This window comes from Rattus norvegicus, chromosome 5, assembly GCF_036323735.1.
Source record: "Rattus norvegicus strain BN/NHsdMcwi chromosome 5, GRCr8, whole genome shotgun sequence".
NCBI lineage: Eukaryota > Metazoa > Chordata > Mammalia > Rodentia > Muridae > Rattus > Rattus norvegicus.
In genome coordinates, this window is record NC_086023.1 from 40,545,875 (window position 1) to 40,570,207 (window position 24,333).

At 39.2% G+C, this 24,333-nt stretch overlaps 1 protein-coding gene across 1 annotated transcript in view; it reads right to left on the minus strand.

The window, feature by feature from the left end:
• The window catches only part of LOC134487102 (glyceraldehyde-3-phosphate dehydrogenase-like), a 71,951-nt gene extending 49,257 nt beyond the window's left edge, over positions 1-22,694 (minus strand). Inside the window, exons 1-2 of the mRNA XM_063288691.1 lie at positions 22,519-22,694; positions 21,925-22,379 (exon numbers count right to left, since the gene is read on the minus strand). Of these exons, the coding sequence (XP_063144761.1) occupies positions 21,925-22,379; positions 22,519-22,694 (631 nt within the window). The remainder of the gene's footprint in view (positions 1-21,924; positions 22,380-22,518) is intronic.
• Positions 22,695-24,333: the final 1,639 nt, after the last annotated feature.

A 24,333-nucleotide genomic window follows, 5' to 3' on the forward strand; every position in this document is an offset into this window, starting at 1 on the left:
CTTACTAAAGCTCAAAACACACATTGCACCTCACACAATAATAGTGGGAGATTTCAACACCCCACTCTCATCAATGGACAGATCATGGAAACAGAAATTGAACAGAGATGTAGACAGACTAAGAGAAGTCATGAGCCAAATGGACTGAACGGATATTTATAGAACATTCTATCCTAAAGCAAAAGGATATACCTTCTTCTCAGCTCCTCATGGTACTTTCTCCAAAATTGACCATATAATTGGTCAAAAAACGGGCCTCAACAGGTACAGAAAGATAGAAATAATCCCATGCGTGCTATCAGACCACCACGGCCTAAAACTGGTCTTCAATAACAATAAGGGAAGAATGCCCACATATACGTGGAAATTGAACAATGCTCTACTCAATGATAACCTGGTCAAGGAAGAAATAAAGAAAGAAATTAAAAACTTTTTAGAATTTAATGAAAATGAAGGTACAACATACCCAAACTTATGGGACACAATGAAAGCTGTGCTAAGAGGAAAACTCATAGCGCTGAGTGCCTGCAGAAAGAAACAGGAAAGAGCATATGTCAGCAGCTTGACAGCACACCTAAAAGCTCTAGAACAAAAAGAAGCACATACACCCAGGAGGAGTAGAAGGCAGGAAATAATCAAACTCAGAGCGGAAATCAACCAAGTAGAAACAAAAAGGACCATAGAAAGAATCAACAGAACCAAAAGTTGGTTCTTTGAGAAAATCAACAAGATAGATAAACCCTTAGCCAGACTAACGAGAGGACACAGAGAGTGCGTCCAAATTAACAAAATCAGAAATGAAAAGGGAGACATAACAACAGATTCAGAGGAAATTCAAAAAATCATCAGATCTTACTATAAAAACCTATATTCAACAAAACTTGAAAATCTTCAGGAAATGGATAATTTCCTAGACAGATACCAGGTACCGAAGTTAAATCAGGAACAGATAAACCAGTTAAACAACCCCATAACTCCTAAGGAAATAGAAGCAGTCATTAAAGGTCTCCCAACCAAAAAGAGCCCAGGTCCAGACGGGTTTAGTGCAGAATTCTACCAAACCTTCATAGAAGACCTCATACCAATATTATCCAAACTATTCCACAAAATTGAAACAGATGGATCACTACCGAATACCTTCTACGAAGCCACAATTACTCTTATACCTAAACCACACAAAGACACAACAAAGAAAGAGAACTTCAGACCAATTTCCCTTATGAATATCGATGCAAAAATACTCAACAAAATTCTGGCAAATCGAATCCAAGAGCACATCAAAACAATCATCCACCATGACCCAGTAGGCTTCATCCCAGGCATGCAGGGATGGTTTAATATACGGAAAACCATCAACGTGATCCATTATATAAACAAACTGAAAGAACAAAACCACATGATCATTTCATTAGACGCTGAGAAAGCATTTGACAAAATTCAACACCCCTTCATGATAAAAGTCCTGGAGAGAATAGGAATTCAAGGCCCATACCTGAACATAGTAAAAGCCATATACAGCAAACCAGTTGCTAACATTAAACTAAATGGAGAGAAACTCGAAGCAATCCCACTAAAATCAGGGACTAGACAAGGCTGCCCACTCTCTCCCTACTTATTCAATATAGTTCTTGAAGTTCTAGCCAGAGCAATCAGACAACAAAAGGAGGTCAAGGGGATACAGATCAGAAAAGAAGAAGTCAAAATATCACTGTTTGCAGATGATATGATAGTGTATTTAAGTGATCCCAAAAGTTCCACCAGAGAACTACTAAAGCTGATAAACAACTTCAGCAAAGTGGCTGGGTATAAAATTAACTCAAATAAATCAGTAGCCTTCTTCTACACAAAAGAGAAACAAGCCGAGAAAGAAATTAGGGAAACGACACCCTTCATAATAGACCCAAATAATATAAAGTACCTCGGTGTGACTTTAACCAAGCAAGTAAAAGATCCGTACAATAAGAACTACAAGACACTGAAGAAGGAAATTGAAGAAGACCTCAGAAGATGGAAAGATCTCCCATGCTCATGGATTGGCAGGATTAATATAGTAAAAATGGCCATTTTACCAAAAGCAATCTACAGATTCAATGCAATCCCCATCAAAATACCAATCCAATTCTTCAAGGAGTTAGACAGAACAATTTGCAAATTCATCTGGAATAACAAAAAACCCAGGATAGCTAAAACTATCCTCAGCAATAAAAGGACTTCAGGGGGAATCACTATCCCTGAACTCAAGCAGTATTACAGAGCAATAGTGATAAAAACTGCATGGTATTGGTACAGAGACAGACAGATAGACCAATGGAATAGAATTGAAGACCCAGAAATGAACCCACACAGCTATGGTCACTTGATTTTTGACAAAGGAGCCAAAACCATCAAATGGAAAAAAGATAGCATTTTCAGCAAATGGTGCTGGTTCAACTGGAGGTCAACATGTAGAAGAATGCAGATCGATCCATGCTTATCACCCTGTACAAAGCTTAAGTCCAAGTGGATCAAGGACCTCCACATCAAACCAGACACACTCAAACTAATAGAAGAAAAACTAGGGAAGCATCTGGAACACATGGGCACTGGAAAAAATTTCCTAAACAAAACACCAATGGCTTACGCTCTAAGATCAAGAATCGACAAATGGGATCTCATAAAACTACAAAGCTTCTGTAAGGCAAAGGACCCGGTGGTTAGGACAAAACGGCAACCAACAGATTGGGAAAAGATCTTTACCAATCCTACAACAGATAGAGGCCTTATATCCAAAATATACAAAGAACTCAAGAAGTTAGACCGCAGGGAAACAAATAACCCTATTAAAAAATGGGGTTCAGAGCTAAACAAAGAATTCACAGCTGAGGAATGCCAAATGGCTGAGAAACACCTAAAGAAATGTTCAACATCTTTAGTCATAAGGGAAATGCAAATCAAAACAACCCTGAGATTTCACCTCACACCAGTGAGAATGGCTAAGATCAAAAACTCAGGGGACAACAGATGCTGGCGAGGATGTGGAGGAAGAGGAACACTCCTCCACTGTTGGTGGGATTGCAAACTGGTACAACCATTCTGGAAATCAGTCTGGAGAATCCTCAGAAAATTGGACATTGAACTGCCTGAGGATCCAGCTATACCTCTCTTGGGCATATACCCAAAAGATGCCCCAACATATAAAAAAGACACGTGCTCCACTATGTTCATTGCAGCCTTATTTATAATAGCCAGAAGCTGGAAAGAACCCAGATGCCCTTCAACAGAGGAATGGATACAGAAAATGTGGTACATCTACACAATGGAATATTACTCAGCTATCAAAAACAACGACTTTATGAAATTCGTAGGCAAATGGTTGGAACTGGAAAACATCATCCTGAGTGAGCTAACCCAATCACAGAAAGACATACATGGTATGCACTCATTGATAAGTGGCTATTAGCCCAAATGCTTGAATTACCCTAGATGCCTAGAGCAAATGAAACTCAAGACGGATGATCAAAACGTGAATGCTTCACTCCTTCTTTAAAAGGGGAACAAGAATACCCTTGGCAGGGAAGAGAGAGGCAAAGATTAAAACAGAGACTGAAGGAACACCCATTCAGAGTCTGCCCCACATGTGGCCCATACATATACAGCCATCCAATTAGACAAGATGGATGAAGCAAAGAAGTGCAGACCGACAGGAGCCGGATGTAGATCGCTCCTAAGAGACACAGCCAGAATACAGCAAATACAGAGGTGAATGCCAGCAGCAAACCACTGAACTGAGAATAGGACCCCCGTTGAAGGAATCAGAGAAAGAACTGGAAGAGCTTGAAGGGGCTCGAGACCCCATATGTACAACAATGCCAAGCAACCAGAGCTTCCAGGGACTAAGCCACTACCTAAAGACTATACATGGACTGACCCTGGACTCTGACCTCATAGGTAGCAATGCATATCCTAGTAAGAGCACCAGTGGAAGGGGAAGCCCTGGGTCCTGCTAAGACTGAACCCCCAGTGAACTAGACTGTTGGGGGGAGGGCGGCAATGGGGGGAGGGTTGGGAGGGGAACACCCATAAGGAAGGGGAGGGGGGAGGGGGATGTTTGCCTGGATACCCGGAAAGGGAATAACACTTGAAATGTATATAAGAAATACTCAAGTTAATAAAAAAATATATAAAAAAAAATATCTAATTGGGGCGGCAATGTCTCTTCTATTAGTTGGTGACTTCGCTTTATATTTATTAAAAAAAAAGTACATATTTTAGGAAGCTTCTACAGTACTAGGTTTTCATATGACCACTCAAATGGTCCTTAGTGTTAATTATGCTTCCTCATATTTCTTTCCTTAGCTCCCTTTTCCTTCCACCTCCTCATTCAATCTTCCCACTTCAGCCTCCTTCCTGTCTGTATATCCTATTTACCTTGCCTTACTACTTCCCAGTAGTCTGCTACTTGATACCTAACCTCTGTGGTTATATGGATTGTGACCCATCGAAGGCTTACAACTTAACATCCACATATAAGAGAAAACATACAGCATTTGCCTTTTGGGTTTGAGTTGCCTCTCCTGGGATGGTTTTTTGAAGCTTCATCCATTTATCTAAAGTTTAAATGATTTTTCCATATTGTGAATTTACCATATTTTCATTATCCATTCCCCAGTCGATGGACATCTAGGGTGCTTCAAATTTCTGGCTATTAAGAAGAGAAATGAATGTGGGTATATGCCCAAGAGAGTCATAGCTGGATCTTGAGGTAGAACTATTACAAGCTTCCTGAGGAGTCACAACACTGACTTTCATAGTGTCTGTAAAACTTTGTGTTTCCACCAGCAATGAATGAGTGTTCCCTTTATCCACATTTTCACCAGCATGAGCTGTCATTTGTTTTATTGATCTTGGCCATTCTGACTAAAGTACAATGAAATCCCAAAGTAGTTTTGATTTACATTTACCTGATGCCCAAGGATGCTCAGACATTTGGGGTTTGCCTTTTGACAACCCTCTACTTAGTTCCGGATCCAGTCTTTAAGAGGATTATTTTCTTGAAGTCTAGTTCTTTTGTTTGTTTGTTTTGTTTTTTACTTATTTATATATTTTAGATACTAACTCACTATTGTATGTGATATTAGTAAAGCTATTTTATCATGTAGCCTGACACTTTGCCTGAACGATGGTCCTTTGTGATACAGAAGCTTTTCAATTCATGAGATCCCATTTATTAACCATTGGTCTTAGTGTCTATGCTATCAGGGTCCTGTTCAGGACATTTTTTTCCTGTGCCAATAATTTCAAGACTATTTTCACTTTCTCTTCTATTAGATTCAGGTTGTTGATCCATTTTTGAATTTGCATTTTGGGCAGTGTGATAAATATGGGTCTATTTCATTCTTCTATAGGCAGATATCCAGTTTGACCAGTAGCATTTGGTAAAGGTGCATTTTCTTTTCACATGTGTATATGTACCTTTTAAAAATCAGGTATTCATAGGTGTGTAGATTTATGTCTGGGTCTTCAATTTGATTCCATCGATCAGTTAATAGGTTTTTATACCAATGAAATGCTCCTTTAATGCTAAACGCTGTAGTTCAACTTAAAATCCAGGATGTTATGCCTCCAGCAGTTCTTTCAATATTCAGGATTGTTTTCTGTTTATTATGTCTGCCTATGAAGCTGAAAATTGGTTATTCAACTTCTCTGGAAAATTGTGTTGTGATTTTCATGAGGATTGTGTTGAATCTGTATATTGCTTTTGGTAGGTTGGCCATTTTTACTATGCTAATACTACTAATCCATGACCATGGAAAAACTTTCTGTCTTCTGATATCTTCTACAATTTCATTCTTCAATATCTTATCATACAAGTCTTTCACTTGGTTGCTTAGTTATTCCAAGAAATTTCATTTTTTTTTAGGCTCTGGTGAAAGGTATTGTTTCCCTGTTTTTTCTTAGTCTGTTTATTATTTATTAATTGTATACTGGAAAACTATTTATTTTTGTATGTAAATTTTGTATCCCACTACTTTGATTAAAGTATTTATTATCTGCAAAACTTTCCTGGTAGAATTTTTAGTGACTCATATGTATCAAGTAATATCACCTATAAATAAACATACTTTGACCTCTTCCTTTCCTGTTTACCCTTTGATCTCCTTTAGTTGTCTTATCACTCTAATTAAGACTTCAAGTACTGTATTGGATAGTTACAAAGAGGGTGAAATCCTTGTCGTGTTCCTTTTTTTTTTTTTTTTTTTTTTGGTTCTTTTTTTCGGAGCTGGGGACCGAACCCAGGGCCTTGCGCTTCCTAGGTAAGCGCTCTACCACTGAGCTAAATCCCCAGCCTTGTTCCTTATTTTAATGACATTTCTCTTAGTTTTTCTGTTTAGATTGATGTAGGCGGTGGCTTATTGTATAATGCCTTTATTATGCTGACATATATCCCTGTATCCCTAGTCTCTCCAGGAGTTTTATCATGAAAAAATGTTAGGTTTTGCCTAAGGCCCTTTTTTTGCATTTAATGAGGTGATCATGTAGCTTTCAATCTGTTTATGTGGTGGATTACATTTATGGATTTACATATGTTAAACCTCCTCTGCATCTCTGGGACAAAGCCTATTTGACCAGGATGAATAATTTTTATGATGATTCTTGGCTCTAGCTTGCAAGCAGTTTATTGAGAATTTTCACCTCTATGTCTATAAGAAATATTGGTCTGTAATTTCTTTGTTGGGTTTTTGTGGTATAGGTATCAGGGTAATTATGGCCTTATAAAAATAGGTAATTCCTTCAGTTTCTATTTTGCCGAATAACTTGAGGAGTAGTGGCATTAATTCTTCTTTGGATATATGGTGACTAGTGGAATTGTATACTGACTCTGTTAGTCCTGTTTATTTGGTGGAGGGGTTATAAATTTGTTTAAATTGTTTATCTGGTCTTGATTAACTTTGGTAGATTGTATATATCAAGAATCTATCTTTCTATTTAAGTTTTCCAGTTTGGTAGAGTGTATATTTTTAAGATTGCCCTTATGACTCTTCCTAGATTTCCTCAGTGTACGTTGTGATGTCTCTTTTCACCTCTAATTTCATTAATTTGTATCTTCTCTACATAATTTAGTTAATTTGATTGAGGATTTATAAATCGTACTGATTTTCTCAGAGAATTATTTATTCTTTGTATTTTTGTTGTTGTTATTTCTATTTTATTGATTTCAACCCAGAGTTTGATTATTTTTTCCACCTAGTCTTTTTGAGTGTGATTCCTTCCTTCCTTCCTTTCTCTTTTTCTTTCTTTCTTTTGTTCTAATGCTGCTGCTAAGTTGCCAAATGAGATCTATCTAACTTTTTTATATAGGCACTAAGTGTTGTGAACTTCAGTTACGTTATTCAATGATATATATTCAAATAACTAATTCAATTCAATTATGATATGATGTTTAGTTAATGAGTATCATTTAAATTTCCAGGTGACTCTGGGTTGTGTCAAGTTACCCAAACAAGAATAGCCTAACATTTTGTACTTCATTTCTGAGCATTTTTTTTAACAAGTCAGAGAAAGAACTGTCTTCCTAGATATGAAGCCTGGTCCCTGTAGAATCTAGAAAGCCTACTGAGTGTGTCTCCTTTTTGTAACAGGGAATGCAAGATTTGGCAATGAATCTGTGTTAATTTGTAAATGATCTTCTGGCTTATATCTAAGCCTGTAAAAGCCCACTCCTAAAAACTTCACTGAAATGACAGTTCCCTGACTCTTCCAAAAGTTACTTTCACTCAGTTCTTTATTTGTCATGGGATTACCAGCCTGAGGCTGCTCTCATGCCTTTATTTATATCACAGAAAACCAAAGCCCACCCCAGTTAGCTCAGTCTGACAGCTTTCCTTACATGATCTACTAGATCATAGTGGAATATGGCTTAAGTAGAAGCTCTAACATACACACTGTGCTGCCGCTACAGTGGTGAATGGCTTTTTCCATTCCTCTTAAATATTTCATATGAGGTTGCTTCAACTCCCAAGTGTACTGACTGTAAGCACAGACCAGGGTACTTAAGAATGACCATTCAGTGGTTCTGTGGACCCAGCTGGACAGTGGAAACTAGTTAGGACTGTCTTTATTGTCTGATCTTTATTGCCCTTCTAACTAACAAGCAAACTGAGATGACACTTTGGAACTTGGAATATTAATATCAACTGTAATAATCCTCAAAATGCCAATGACAAGACAACAATTTATTGTCTAATAGAAGTTATTTAAATCTACAGACTTAGAAGGGTGTGAAGAAAAAAGGAAGGAAAAGGTTATAGACCAAAAGAAAGCTGGTAATATAAGAAAAGGTCACAACTTGAGGCATACTAACTACTTGAAATGCACTTTGAGTAAATATTGATAATGTTAATAATGACATTCAGCTCTTAGTGGAATGTGTTTAAATTGGGACGATTTGTGAAAGAAGAATGGTTATATGCCTGTCCTAAAAATAACCGAAGGTAAAATTATGAAGAGTGCTATATGATTGTCTCCCAAATGACCTTAGAAATACTGTAAAGACATGCTAGAAGGGACATTTGAAAAGTGGCGGTGGTGGAAGGACTTTGGGGAGTTATTTGGAATAAATTAGATTTAGCTATCTAATATTTTAACCAAGAATAGTAGTATATTTAATTGGCCATGAAGTAACAATTGCTCCAAATTTTCTTGCATTTTCACAAACTATTATCTGCCTAACACAGGCGTAACTCACCTTGTGTAGTGATGGAGAGGCTGGTCCTAGTGTTTCAGAATTAGTTTCAAGAGTAAAAGAAGGTTAATGAATACGGCAGAGGACAGAGCCACATCAACTTGAAATAACCCTCAGCTTGAAAGTCGTTAGCCAGGTACAGGGATGTTGGCACATTTTGCACATTTATTAACCTTTAGTGAGGCTTTTTCTGCAGTAGATAGTCCTCATCAGAGTGAAATGGACAAAGGCACAAATGCTTAAGCCAGGTCTTCATTTGGAAAAAGAAACACAAATAAGCCAGCAAAGAAACTTGGCCAACGATGTTCTAGAGTTTGCCAGTTACAAGCCCACAAGTATACAGTGGCTGAGTACAGACTGCAGACTCAAACTGTCTGGCTTCAAAGACCTGCTTTTGTACTTACTGGGTTGGCCTTGGATATGTTTTTAACTTGGACTTACTTTTCTTATCTGTGAAACACAGTCGATTAGGGTAACCAACAGATTCTTCCGTGTTCACTGCTCTGATCTATCTGTCTGTCTATCTATCTAATCTATCTATCTAATCTATCTATCTATCTATCTATCTATCTATCTATCTATCTATCTATCTATCTATCTATCTATCTATCTTCTTCTTCATTATCTATCTATCATCTATCTATCTATATATCATCTATCCATCATCTATCTATCCATCATCTGTCTATCTATCTATCTATCTATCTATCTATCTATCTATCTATCTATCTTCTTCATCGTCTTCTTCTCTATCTATCTATCTTCTATCTATCTATCTATCTATCTATCTATCTATCTATCTATCTATCTATCTATTGCTTTAATTTATTTTTAATGTTTCTAATTGAAATCACATTACTTCCATTTCCCTGTCCTCCCTTCAGCCACTTCAAGATAACGTATTTCCAACCTCTCTCAGGCCACCTTCACTCTCAAGTCGATAGCCTCTGTTTTGATTATATTTGTTACATACGTATGTTTGTGTGTACCTGTTTGCTTTCTAATGCTAACTGGGTTCCCTAAAACTGTTTGCACAATAGGGTCTGCATAATCTAGCTTCTGGGAAGCTGCCCCCAGTTAATTCTGGTTGGTAAATAAAGATGCCAGCAGCCATTAGCTGGACAAGAGAGAAAGAGGCAGGATTTAGGTTTCCAGGGTCCCCGAAGGAATTAAAAGGGAGGAGAGACACCATGCCTAGGAGTGTGCAGAACAGTGACGGAGAGCCACTGCGTAAAGGGCCCCAGAGAACATGGCTCAATTGGATCAGGAGCATCTGAGATGGAATAGAGAAATTAGTAAGTGGTAACTCAGGATTATCAGCAGGAGGTAGATTCTAATAACAAGGAGGCTAGGCAGCTGCCCAGCTACTGTGCTGAGTAAGGCACATGAAAATAGAAAGACTGTGTGTGTGTGTGTGTCTTTCACTTGGGGACATAAACCACTGAGGTAGTAGGTAGCAACCCTGTGTCAGGATTTATTAAAACCTTAACAATACCTGTGTGTGTGTGTGTGTGTGTGTGTGTGTGGAGTATGTGCACATGCCCACAACCTGATGAGTCTATTTTGTTTCTTTGTTTGTTTATGTTTTGGTTTCAAGGCTGACCTTTCTGCATTGGGCCACTCATCCCTGGGACAAGGCAATTCTACTTAGTCTGTACTTCTTTGCCTAGGGATAGGACCCCACAATGTTTTGCTTGCTCCATGCCACATGTCTGTTGATATTTCTATTTTCCAGTCTTGTTTATGCAGCTATCTATCTATCTATCTATCTATCTATCTATCTATCTATCTATCTATCTATCTATCTACCTATCTATCTATGAGGGATTGTTCTACTTTTAGTATCACACTTCTTTCTGTTTCCTTTTTTTTTTTTTTTTTTGATGTTCTCTGAATCAAAGGTGCAGGGACTATGAAGTAGGTGTATCTGTTATGGCCATCTGTTCACTGTGTTCAGTTGCAGTTTTCTGTGATAGTCTCCAGTGCTATACAGGGAGGTTGCTTTGATGAGGGGTGGTAGCTGCTCTTGTCTGTGGGTATAAGACTTAGAACATAGTAAAGACTTTTGCTGGTCTAGCAGAAATGTTATGAAGGTTTGTGTCTTCACTAGTCCCAGGAAGCTGGCTCTATTTTCAGTACCAGTCACGGTTTACCTGTTGAGTGGGCCTTAACTCCAATTAGACAGTTGTTTGCCATTGACATGTGCGTTTCAATAATTATACATTTATGCATATCTTACCATGCTGATCATTGTCATGGTTCATAGGCTCTGCAGCTGGGTAAGGCAGTTTAATTTCTTTCCTCCTTTGGCAGCTTGCAAAACTTTTGTTTTTTCTTTCTGGAACTATGAAAACTTAGGCTTCAGGAAAGAGGCTTTCGGGTCATCTGAGCTTTGTGCCCTAAGTATGTAGTGTCTTCAGAAGCATGGGCCTACTGCCAACCCACGAAAGGCAACCAAGAGCTACAATGATACTCTGCATTGTTTTGGGAGTCACTTGGATTGTCTTTGGTCAGGGATTTTGAATAGGCATTTTTCAGGCACCATATATTAATATTACATATTAAAGTAAATCTTTAATAAGTATCTACTAATTGTTATTATGAATACTTGGTACGTGGTAGACCATTAATGTGAATCTGCGTGCAGACATAGACTCATACACTAGACTGCCGTATTTCATCACGTTCCATTGTATTATCTCTTATATGTATTATAATAGGTCAGGCAATATGGCTAGATATTTTTAGTTGGCAGTAAAAATGTAATTAGTAAAACAAACTCACCAATTTTTGCATGTTTTAGTTCTCAGACTATAGGCTACAAATTCCTGGTAATTTCTAAATTACTAAAGAAAACTCAATTTTCCTAGGAAACTTAGGAAGTGAGATGGGCAGATATTTCCTTTCACATTAACCATTCCCGTTAATTTAGCTTCTCTGTGCTGGGGAGAAAACAAAATGAAATGAAACAAAAAGGAAAAGAAAATGACAAATAAAAGAGTTCAGGAAACTCTGTTTTTAACAAAGTGTGAGCTGTAGGGTCCCTTTGTCCTCATAAAAAGCGAACCAACCAACAAACAAGCAAAAACAAAAGAAGAAAACCAGCTGCTTCCCTTGTAGTTCAAGGGAAATGGTGCTGTCAAGTACCTATAATAGGAATCACACAGGTAACCACTTTAATATACTTAGGAGTGTTTACTAGTGGTAATTTCTAAAGTCTTTCATTATTCCTTAATGGATAGCTGGATTTAAATGGTGCAGTTATTTTTAGAAATTCCCTTGCGATAGCATACTACAGCCTTGGGCCACACTTAAAAGGACAATAGTCTAGCCTGTTAAAGCAGTCTTTAGTGTTTCCATGGCAAACTGCTTCATTTGGGCTCCAATATTTGGTGATACAGTGGGAAGAAAAAAAGCACAATTTTGGAAATTAAGATTTTTATTAAAAGAGTTAAATGTAAATAATGCACTTCTGCAGCATATATATATATATATATATATATGTGGAAGAGAGTTTATGATAGAAATTAAACTGGCCTGTCCAGAACAGATAAAAATGACATTGTTCTCTAGTTACTATCTTAATGTTGTTGCACAGTAAATTTTAAGTAAATGAGTTCAGACATTGGATTAAAATACAAAAAATTATTTGTATTTTTCTTTCTCATACTCTTATTTGTTGCAGAGTTTTCGTAAGACTTTCAATGAAGTCATAAGTAATTTGCCTAGATTAAGCATAAGTTATGACCAGTTTTTTTAATATATATATATATGTATGTATATATATATATGGCTAAAGTTGAGTAAGCTTCAAGAAAAATTTAATTTCTATCATTTATAAAAGCAACAATTTTCATTTTGAAATTTGTTTATGTGATTTACAGTAATCCAGTTAAACTTGATTTTATAGTAAGTCTAGTGTTATACATTGGACTGAAGTAAAATTTTACTGGTCATATTTGGAAGGATTTGTACATACAAGTTTTCGAAAAGGTTAAAAACAATGAATATATCTTTTGGTTAGAAAAAAAGGTATGGGTGCACAATAAATTTTAAGTAAATGTGTGGAAGCCCTGGATCAGAGTTTCTAAAACCATTTTTTTCTTAGCTTTTCCTCTTCAGGTACCAAGATAGTATCTGGCTGTTTTTAATCTGAGAAATCAATGTAAACCAATATGCTAATCACTGACAATTTATTTATCTTTCCTCTGGGCTGTTTGCTTTGTTTCAGGCCTTCGGTAATGGTGTAGGAGCTGGAAGAGGGTGGTTGTCAAATCCAAACTCATCTTGCACAAGTCTTTTTGCCTCAAGTTTTCCAATTGTAAATCAGAAGCAGTCATATGACTTACAAATGAGATTAGCCATGTAGAACCCATAACTCCATTATCATGGAAGATGTATGCACTGTAGAGATGCGGAAGTTTGGAGTTTTAGAAATGTTCTGGTGCAATGAAACACGTTCAGACCGCACAAACAGTGCTCCTAGGAGTCTCCCCGGTAACCTCCAGTTAATGCTGGCCTTAGGAATGCTGCACTGTATGGGCTCTCACCTGATTTCCACTGTGATTGCACTGGAGATGAAAGGCTCTGACATCCATCCATGAACACTCATTTAATACTTAATGTGTGCCAAGCATTTTTCAAGGTACCGACTAGAGACACAGAAATGAATATGGAACAGAGAGTTCACTGTTCAGTGTGTTGATGCCTTGGGATCTTTTTCCTCTTCCTGCTTAAGCAGCTTTTGTTACTGGGAGAGTTGCCTAGCAGTTTACTTGGTCTCTAAAACAGGCATATTTTTATGCTTCCTTCATGACTCTGACTTTACCTTGAGAAAATGGAGATGCATTTCTTTTCATCTTCCCAATGTGGTCAAAGCCTGCTCTGGTCCTTTCCAGTTTGTTTCTATGGCACCATCTTTCCTCTCCAGCACAGACCCTCCCCACCTCCAACCCATGCCTGTCATGACAGCTGAATTGGCCGTGTTCATTCTGATGAATAATGGGCCTGGTCACCCCTCAGTGCCTTCCTGATTTACTCTCAGGTCTCTGAGGGGGGCAACACCAGCAAATAAATCCCTTGCTTGACTCACCAGGGGGTCCTCTGTCTTCTATTGAATTCTTTTTGGTGCTGTTTCCTGACTCCTTACCTGGAATGCCTCAGCTCAGCTAATCTGGATGTCAAACTCCAAATACTTCCAATGCCCTAGATGCATATCTGTCTATGCCAGCCAGATTTCTAGAGGCTGCTGTAACAGAACCACTACCCTGTGACTCTTCCTACTCAACATTAGTGTGTCCTTGATCTCTGATTTTTTTTATTAACCATCAAATGTAGGTTCAGTACACAAGTCCAGTATGATTGACTAAGCTTTCTTGGCTCAAGAAAGCCCAAGTAGGCAGTTGTGACCCTGGGCTACTACCTTGTGCATACACACACACACACACACACACACACACACACACACACACACACACACACAACTACCTTTGGATTCTGTGGTGGTTTGTGTAGGTTTATATAGTCATATGATTTGTTATTAGGGAGTGGCACTATTAGAAAATATGTCCTTACTGAGGTAGGTATGGCCTTGTTGGAGGAAGTGCATCGCTAGAGATGGGCTTTGGGATTTCAAACTCTCAAGCCAGGCCTAGTCTCTGCCTCCTGTCTGTGTCTGTGTCCGTATCTGTCTGTCTTTCTCTCCTTGTTGCCTGCTCTTCCAGATGCAAAACTCTCAGCTCCTTCCTCAGTATCATGTCTCCCTTCACATTGCTATGCTTTCTGCCAGGGTGACAATGGATTAAACTTCTGAACTGTAAGCCACCCCAACTAAATGTTTTCCTTTTCAAGAGGTGTTATGGTCATAGTGTCTCTTCACGGCAATAGAACATTGACAAGACAATGTTCTGATGGCCTCTATTTTGGTGAATTTCTGTTGGTGCCCAAGCCTGCCTGTTGCTGGTTAAACCCTTTTCAAGCATTTGTCTCACTGCTTTGTCTGGATACTTTTGCCTCCAGAAAGGAAGACAACTGAGAAAACTAGAGATGGCCCAAAGAAATCACATTAGGTGACTGCTGGTTTTGGTCTATTCTGTACACTGTCCCATACTCTTTACAAATGATTCTATAGGAAATTTTGCCTTTTAGTGCACTAGCAAAAAAAAAATTCACATCAAATTATGTTTCTAATCACTTTAGATATTCAAGCTTGTGCAAAGCCCCACTGTTTCAATTTCCCATTTACTGGTGTGTGCCTTTTGTAAACAGGGTTTCTGAAATTTTGACCCCGTTTACAGGGAGCATTGACAATGTAGAGAAGGAGGAGGAAGAGTTCTACCAAAATATTTTTGGTAACCAAATACCAGCTTCACACTTTATACTCATCCTTCTGGGTAACCTCAAGGCACTGCCTTCCATTCGTTTTCTCCTACTGTAAGCCTAGGAGCTCCTGTTAGCAGTGACTACAGACTGGATATTATCCAAACTCTCAGTGAATCACAGCTGACAGTGCTGCTATTTCTAAGCCACAGAATCGCTCTTTGAACAAAATGCAAGTGCTGTGTCTTTTCAACCTGTTCTTCAACAGTGGAAGCAGCAGGATTCCAGCACTGTATAATAACTGTCAGAAACAATTTCTGCTCTGTAAGTGAGGTGAAGCAAAATGTCAAAATATTTGAATACATTTCATTGAGGATATCTTCTTTTAAATTAGTGAAGGCTGGAGAAGAAGAATCCCATTCTTTCAGATAATAAATATGCATGGAACTGAGGAGCCACGTGCATTCTAATAAAGCTGAGTCCTGGTGTGTTAATGCATTATAGGTCCACAACAATAAAACACAATAATTACTAGTTAAAGCGATGCCAGTGTTGGCCTTTTACCAACATCCCCGAACATATAATTCATAATAAATTTGGGAAGGCTGAAGTTGGCCTGTTAATTAACCTATTTTATGCAATGACTAGGGTGGAGGAAGCAATCACATAATCCAGAGAGGCACCCTCCCAAATGTGCACAACTCATTACTGACTGGACTCTGCTTGTTTGGGATCCATGAGCCTCAAAGGACTCAGAATCCTTGTTTGTGTTAAGTAGATGAGAAAGTTTGGGGGAGAATGGCAAAGTGATATAGGATTACAGAACTATCAGAGATTTTAAAAATGGAAGGAAAGTATAGATATCGACTTGTGGGGTTAAGGGTTTCTTTTTCAAGCCAACAGCTTAGGCATGTGGTAAGAGAGATGCTGAGAGAGGCAGGAGAGTTGGTCAGGATAGTGAACTGTGCATATGGACACTTCTTTTTTTTCATTCAGTCCATTAAAATGATTGAAAGACATGACACAGAGTTGATAGCAGGAAAAATACCAGAGGGGACTATCAAAAAACAGAAGGGATAAAATTCACTAGAGCAAAGGGTACCACAGAAACACAAACCAAGAAACACACACACACACACACATATACATATATATATGTACATACATATATATGTACATGTATATGTACATATATATATATATAACTACCCAATATACCCAGTATACTGATAGGAAGAATAGACAGAAATCATGTGGCAATAATCAGGAGAGGGCAATGTTTTCAAATAGTGTTATAGGCGGTAGATAAAGCACAGGGATAGATATAGCACTTGTTATGTGCACAAGGCTTGAACCTGAGTGCTGGAGGAGGGTAGCCCAATCATGTTCGGAAATGTGTGGACTTGCTCTCCCCTAGTTCTCTCTCACTGAACATAAAAATGGTTGAGGTACTTACTGCCTATAGGCTAAAAGTCAATAACTTCCCAAATCACGAAAGTGAATATGCTGTCAGACAGGTGCCCTAAGGTTGATACCAACTGACCAAAAGCTAAATTTCACAGCCAATGTTCAACAAGAAGAAATACACCTATTTCTTGGTGTACTTATTGCTTTATAGGGTTAGAGAATGTGGAGTAGGCAGGCTGAGTGAAGGCTCTTTTTTCTCATCTAAGCAGTAGAGATGAGAAATAGAGAGACCATGTCTTGGTTTGCTTTCCATTACTATTCTAAAGTACCATGGCCAAAACCAACCCGGGGCGGTGGAGGTGGCGATTTGGCTTACTTTGTCTTATCATGAGCCATCACTGGGAAAAGTCAGGGTAGCAACTTCAGTGGGAACCCTGAGGCAGGGACTGAAATAGAGCCCAAAGAAGAATGCTGCTTACTGATTTGCTCAGACTCAAATTCTTTTTTTTAAATTTTTTAAAAATTTTCTTTCTTTTTTTTATTAACTTGAGTATTTCTTATTTACATTTCAATTGTTTTTTTTAATTAACTTGAATATTTCTTATTTACATTTCGAGTGTTATTCCCTTTCCCGGTTTCCAGGCAAACATCCCCCTAATCCCTCCCCCCCCACTTCTTTATGGGTGTTCCCCTCCCCACCCTCCCCCCATTGCCGCCCTCCCCCCAACAATCACGTTCACTGGGGGTTCAGTCTTGGCAGGACCAAGGGCTTCCCCTTCCACTGGTGCTCTTACTAGGCTATTCATTGCTACCTATGAGGTTGGAGTCCAGGGTCAGTCCATGTATAGTCTTTGGGTAGTGGCTTAGTCCTGGAAGCTTTGGTTGGTTGGCATTGTTGTTCATATGAGGTCTCGAGCCCCTTCAAGCTCTTCCAGTCCTTTCTCTGATTCCTTCAATGGAGGTCCCGTTCTCAGTTCAGTGGTTTGCTGCTGGCATTCGCCTATGTATTTGCTGTATTCTGAGTGTGTCTCTCAGGAGAGATCTACCAGACTCAAATTCTTACACCTTATAGGACCACTTGCTGAAGGATGGCACCATCCACAGTGAGCTGGTCCCTTCAACATCAGTCATTACTGAAGACAAGCCTCTGTAGACTTACAGGAAAAGAAGTCTAATGGTGCACTTTCTCTGAAGTTTCTTCTTCCCAGAGGACCCTAGTTTGTGTCAAGCTGACAAAAACCTAACCAGTATAGGTCTAGAGGCCACCTTAGTTCTGTTTATCAGTTAACCTAGCATACTATTCATAAAGTGAATGGACAATCAACACCAACAGATGAAGAGAATAAAGTCAAGAAAAGAACCAACAGAACAAGCAGAGGCTGACAATGGGGATAGTTCAAAGAACTGAAGAAATGTTAAACCCATCTTCATTGGGATCTTTAATAAGCAACAGAACACACAGGTGTAAGGAAAACCACCATTAGAAAGTATGGGAGTCTCCAAAATTCAAATTTTGTCTATGAAATAAAAAAGAAATAAGGGCTAAATATAGAACAAAGATCACAAATCAAGTAAATAGTTGAGACTATCTTAGAGCATAAAAAGGCAAGGCTAGAAAATTCACATACATGGGCATATGGGATTCTTTACCTGAGGTCTATCATACATTCCATTGGCTTTTCAATAGTAGAGTCAAGGAGAAGGGAAAACAAGGAAAATGCCTCTAGAGCACAAAGCATCAGCATGAAAGTGAGGGCAAAGACTGCAGAAGGGCCCACTAATCGTGTCCTAATGGGATTAGTTCAGATACATTAATGAAATTCAAAACTTTAAATGTTTAAGAGCTAGGTGTTTTTGTGGTACTGCTAACAAAGGTAGAGGAGGTGTGTCTGACTCTTTTGTCTTTTCTTGGAACCCTTTTTCTCCTACTGGGTTGCCTCTCGCAGTCTTGATATGAGGGTTTATGGCTAGTCTTTATTGTATCTTGTTATGCTGAATTTGGTGGATGTTTCTGGGAGATCTGTTCTTTTCTGAAAGGAGATCTGGGGTAGAGGGGAGGTGAGTCTGCATTTTATCGAGTTCCCTCAGGGATTCTCTTGGTTTCAAGGATTTGGGAAGAATGTTATCATCTTCTTTGTCAGCTGATGGGACATGGGCACACATATGCACACTTCTTATTCTGAAGAATTTGTTGGTGTGTGTCATTTGGACTGTATATCATTAGGGGGCTTTGTTCTCAGACCAAGAGAAGCAGAAAGCCAGGAGGGATAGAGGAAGTAGTGGGAGGCAAGAAGACCAGCTGTGCCCCACTATTGACTTTAGACTTCATATGAGGCATGGCTGTTCCTGTAGAGTTTCTCTTCAGGGCACCCACTTTTCTCATTTTGTTTCAGTTTAAATGCTTACCGATGCCTTAATCTCCACAAAGGGGTGAGAATTGGCTCTTGGACAGGGGAACGAAAGGAATCTGAGACATTACAGTACTTTGCAGCCTTCTGAAGTGCAACTCTACCCAATAATATCTTATTCATTTGCATTTAGTTTCTCTCATTAGGGACAAATTTAATTTAAATTTTAATTCATTAAATAATTTAAATAATTTAATTTAAATTCATTGATTAAAAGAATTTTTTTCCTCTCCTTAGGGGAATGGTAATGAAAGGAAAGGTTGAGAAACAGCCAACAAAATCTGACTGAGGCATAGACAGTTTCCTCAAATGTGTACAGAGCAAAACAACATAGAATATAGAGAAACAACACAATTCTCAGTCTCTCTGAGGAGTGACAAATTCTGAGAACAAAGTCCATTGTTAGAACAGCATGAAGGAATCTACATTTTTTTTTATCAACCCCCCAAAGAGAAAGAGAACTTAGAATTGGCTCCTATCTAATAATTAGAGGTATCCCATAGGCATGTTACCTCCACACAGATCTCCCTTTCTTTGTTTTGTGCACCAAATATAGCAAAAGCAACTTATAAAGCAGGTGAAATTTTAGCCAAAGTTGTAGCTTTGGTGAGGGCTGGAAGATAATATATATATGTAATATATACATATTAATATATATTATATATAATAATAGTCTAAAGATTAGCAGCAATACTCTAGATAATGATATTGCTTCCTATGCTTCCATCGGTTTTTCTATTCTATCACTTCTCAATTCTTAATGACAACAAAAATAAGCTCAACATCCTCAGTCATTGGAGAAATGCAAGTCAAAACAACCCTGAGATTCTACCTCATGACAGTCAGAATGGATGCTGGTGAGGATGAGGATGTGGAGAAAGAGGAACAGTCCTCTGTTGTTGGTGGGATTGCAAGCTGGTACAACCACTCTGGAAATCAGTCTGGGAGTTACTCAGAAAATTGGGCATAGTACTACCTGAGGACCCAGCTATATCACTCCTGGTCATATACCAAAAGATGCTCCAACATATAACAAGGACACATGCCCCACTATGTTCATAACAGTCTAATTTGTAATAGCTATAAGCTGGAAAGAACTCAGATGCCCTTCAACACAGGAATAGATACAGAAAATGTGGTACATTTACACAATGAAGTACTACTCAGCTATCAAAAACAATGGCTTCATGAAATTCATAGGCAAATGGATAGAATTAGAAAATATGATCTTGAGTGAGAAAACCTAGTCACAAAAGACTGCACATGGTATTCACTCACTGATAAGTGGATATTAACCCAAAAGCTTGGAATACCCAAGATACAATTCACAAATGACATGAAGTTCAAGAAGAAGGAAGACCTACGTGTGGATGCTTCAGTCCTTCTTAGAAGGGGAGACAAAATACTCAAGGGAGGAATTATAGAGACAAAGTGTGGAGCAGAGACTGGAGGAAAGTCCATCAAGATACTGCCTCACTAGGGGATCCATCCCATATACAGACACTAAATCCAGACAATATTGTGGATGTCAAGAAGTGCTTGCTGACAGGAACTGTCTCCAGAGAGGTTCTGCCAGAGTTTGACAAATACAGAAGCAGATGCTAGCAGTCAACCATTGGACTGAGCATGGGGTCCCCAATGGAGGAGTTACAGAAAGTACTAAAGGAGCTGAAGGGGATTTCAACCTATAGAAAGAACAACAATATCAACCAACCAGACCACCAGAGCTTCCAGGGACTAAACCACCAACAAAAGAGTATACATGGAGTGACCCATGCCTCTATCATCCACATATGTAGTAGAGGATGGCCTTGTTGGGCATCAGTGGAAGAAGAGGCCCTTGGTCCTGTGAAGGCTGATGCCCCAGTGTAGATAAATGCCAGAGTCGAGGGGGGAGGTCGAGTGGGTGGGAGGAAGTGGGTAGGTGAGTGGGTGAACACCTTCATAGAAGTAGGGGGAGGGAGGATGGGATAGGGAGTTTCTGGAGGAGAAACTGGAAAAAGGAATAACATTTCAAATGTAATAAATAAAATACCCAATGAAAAAGCAAGCCAAATATCTATTACCTATGAAAAAGACAAACAAAACTAAAAAACAAAACTAAGAACCCAAAGAGTTAGAAACTTCCCTTTTTTCATTGCAGAAGGACCAGCAGAAACATCTGAATCGGAAAGCAGACCAGGTAAAGGGCTATTATTCTGCCTCATTAAAAACCTCCACCAATTGGAAGACTTTGGGACTCAACTTTTGGACAGTCTTAATCATATCATTGTTACATCATTAAAATTGTTACCCTCTTACTCATTTCAATAGCAATAGAACTTCTTTGGTGTTATAATTGAGACTCTTTTAGGATCTTCACACATTCTGAAGTAATTTCAATCCAAAAATATTGTGTGGCCTCTTAGCTAACTAGTTAAGAGTTTCCTTTCTCTCCCACTCACCTATTGTAAATAGTCTTGGGTTCTGAAACAGGTTAAGTGATCTTTCAAATTGCTTCATTCAGTCCTTTGGAAATGAACTAAAACCACTTATCTAAAAGAAACCTGAAATATGGGATATTTTTAATTTTGTAGGACATATTAATCATGAGTAAATTGATCAATTTATTTGCTCACCATATTTATCCAAAATAAAAATATATTGAGTACATTTTCTTTAGAACTATTATATCACATGGCAGAATACAAGACTTGTGTGGGTAACATAAATGTCACAAATATTTATAAGCAATCAGCTGTTATCTTTCTTTCTTTGTGTGTGTGTGTGTGTGTGTGTGTGTGTGTGTGTGTGTGTGTCTGTGCAGTGAAATTTATTGATAGTATTCAAGAGAGTAGGGAGGGATCCCTAGGCCTCTCCTGTTATTATGGGGTTCAGGGATGGAAATTGTGAGGGAGATGCTCAGTGTTGGGGGCCAAGTTGGCACAGACAGTCTTCAGCAACTGAAGGCCTTTCTCTTCCTCTCAGTGTCCTTGCTGGGGTGGGTGGTCTAGGGTTTCTTACTCTTTGGAGGCCATGTAGGCCATGAGGTGCACCACCTGGTTTCTGTAGCTGTATTCATTGTCATACCAGGAAATGAGCTTACAAAGTTGCCATTGAGAGCAATACCAGTCCCAGCATCAAAGGTGGAAGAGTGGGAGTTGCTGTTGAGGTCCCAGGAGATGACCTGGTCCTCAGTGTAGCCCAGGATGCCCTTTAATGGGCTCTTGGATGCCTGCTTCATCATCTTCTTGATGTCATCGTACTTGGCAGGTTTCTCCAGGCAGCATGTCAGATCATAACAGGTAGGAACATGGAAGGCCATGCCAGTGAGCTTTCTGTTCATCTCTGGGATGACCTTGCCCACAGCCTTGGCAGTACCAGTGAATGCAGGGATGATGTTCTGGGCAGCCCCATGGCCACCACACCACAGCTTTCCAGAGGGGCCATCCACAGTCTTCTGAGTGGCAGTGATGACATGGACTGTGGTCATGAGCCCTTTCATGATGCCAAAATTGTCATGGACGACTTTGGCCAGGGGGGTGCTAAGCAGTTGGTGGTGCAGGATACATTGCTGACAATCTTGAGTTGTCATATTTCTGTGGTTCACACCCATCACAAACATGGGGGAATTGGCCAAAAGGGTGGAGATGATGGCCCTTTTGGCCTCACCCTTCAAGTTACCCCTGGCCTTCTCCAGTAGACTCCGCGACATACTCAGCACCAGCATCACCCCATTTGATGTTAGGGGAATCTTGCTCCTGGAAGATGGTGATGGGCTTCCCATTGATGACAAGTTTCCCGTTCTCAGCCTTGACTGTGCTGTTGAATTTGGCATGAGTAGAGTCATACTGGAACATGTAGGCCGTGTAGTTGAGGTCAATGAAGGGGTTGCTGATGGCAATAATCTCCACTTTGCCAAATGCAGAGCAGAAGGCAGTCCTGTTAATGAGGTACCCAATAGGGCCAAATCTGTTCACACTGAGCTTCACCATCTTATCTACGGAACAAGGCTGCACAAGAAGATGTGGCTGTCTCTGAACAGGGAGGAGCAGAGAGCCAAAGCGTTGTGTTCATAAGATAAAAACATGTGATTAAGAGGGAAATTAAGATGGAGTCCGAGACAGCTGATTATAATGAACTCTACCTTAAATACAGCACAAGGAACTGGAGATCACAATGACTCCATTCAAACCAGGACCAAGGCAGTTCATGGTCTAGCCAGGAAAGAGATAGAAGCTAGAGTGGGGTATATTATAATATATGTTATCTATATATCACAGCTTGTTTTGAAGCAGGGATTGCAATTGATAATATATGTGATCACTTACCTTACCTTAATCTGCTTCTTTCACTATTATAGAGATATGGACAGGAGTGCCTTCAAAAATTATCTGACGGCAGTTGGTTTTGTGATTGACAATATTCCTTTTTCATGAAATGCTATAAACATACTGGGTTGCCCCGTTGTGAAGGGTTGACCCACTGCACTAACTTTAGAAAAGAAAGCATCTGTATCCATGGCTTGTCTAAGCTCACTCTTACCAAAGCTTGCAATTGAGGAAAGCACCTATACACAAGTAGAGTAGACATAGCCACAATTTGAGAATCCAGGTATCAATATCATTCCTTGGATGTCTGCTATTATTATTAGAGTTACTTACCAGACTCTTAGACATTGCTTTCTAAACAGGTTTTCTTAAACTATCATGTCCTGCACGAACAAGCTGGTATAGATTCTGAGGATATTGTTATGGCCAGAGCTGCTGAGTGAACTAGAATTTCAGACTTGTTGATTGTGAGAAATGTGCTTATGTATATAATTACTAACGAAGATGGAAGGATGCAAATGTATCTGTTAGCAAGAAGAAATGTCCATGGTTGGGTATTGTGTTAAAAGTATGCAGTGGCAGGAGATGTATGCTCCTTTTCATTGTGTGCTAGGTTTACCAGGAATCTCACAAATTGAATATGGACAATTTCTAGGACTGTCAACCATTGCCTTTGGGGTGTCATCTGTATTATCAGAGTACGTTAGCTGTTGTAAGTGTGTGAAGTCAATCTCTTAAGGAGGTTGCTTTTCAACCTGACTTGGAACTGCAGGTTTTCAACATAGATGGGAGATTCACACTACAAGTATCTGGCTGTTGAAGAATGAAAAATTTTATTGAAAGTTTCTGCAATCACTGAGAACATCAACTGGGGACAAGAACAGCAAGAGGCTATGGGCAGAAAATAATTTCTGTGAGGGTTAACTGAGTGCGAAACTGGAAGAGCTGGTTCCATCATGGAGCAGGAAGAGCAGATACAGAGTTACGAGTCAGTGTGGAAATAGACTGATATTCTCCCTACCCATAGGCAGCACCAGCGGTGACAGAGCAGGGCCATCATGGGCCTGGTCACCAAGTGTCTCTCCCTTTGAAGACCAAAAGTCTCAGAAGGGCCAAGACATGCAGGTGTCAAGGGAGACACTGAGATTGAAACAAGGTCATAGTCTAC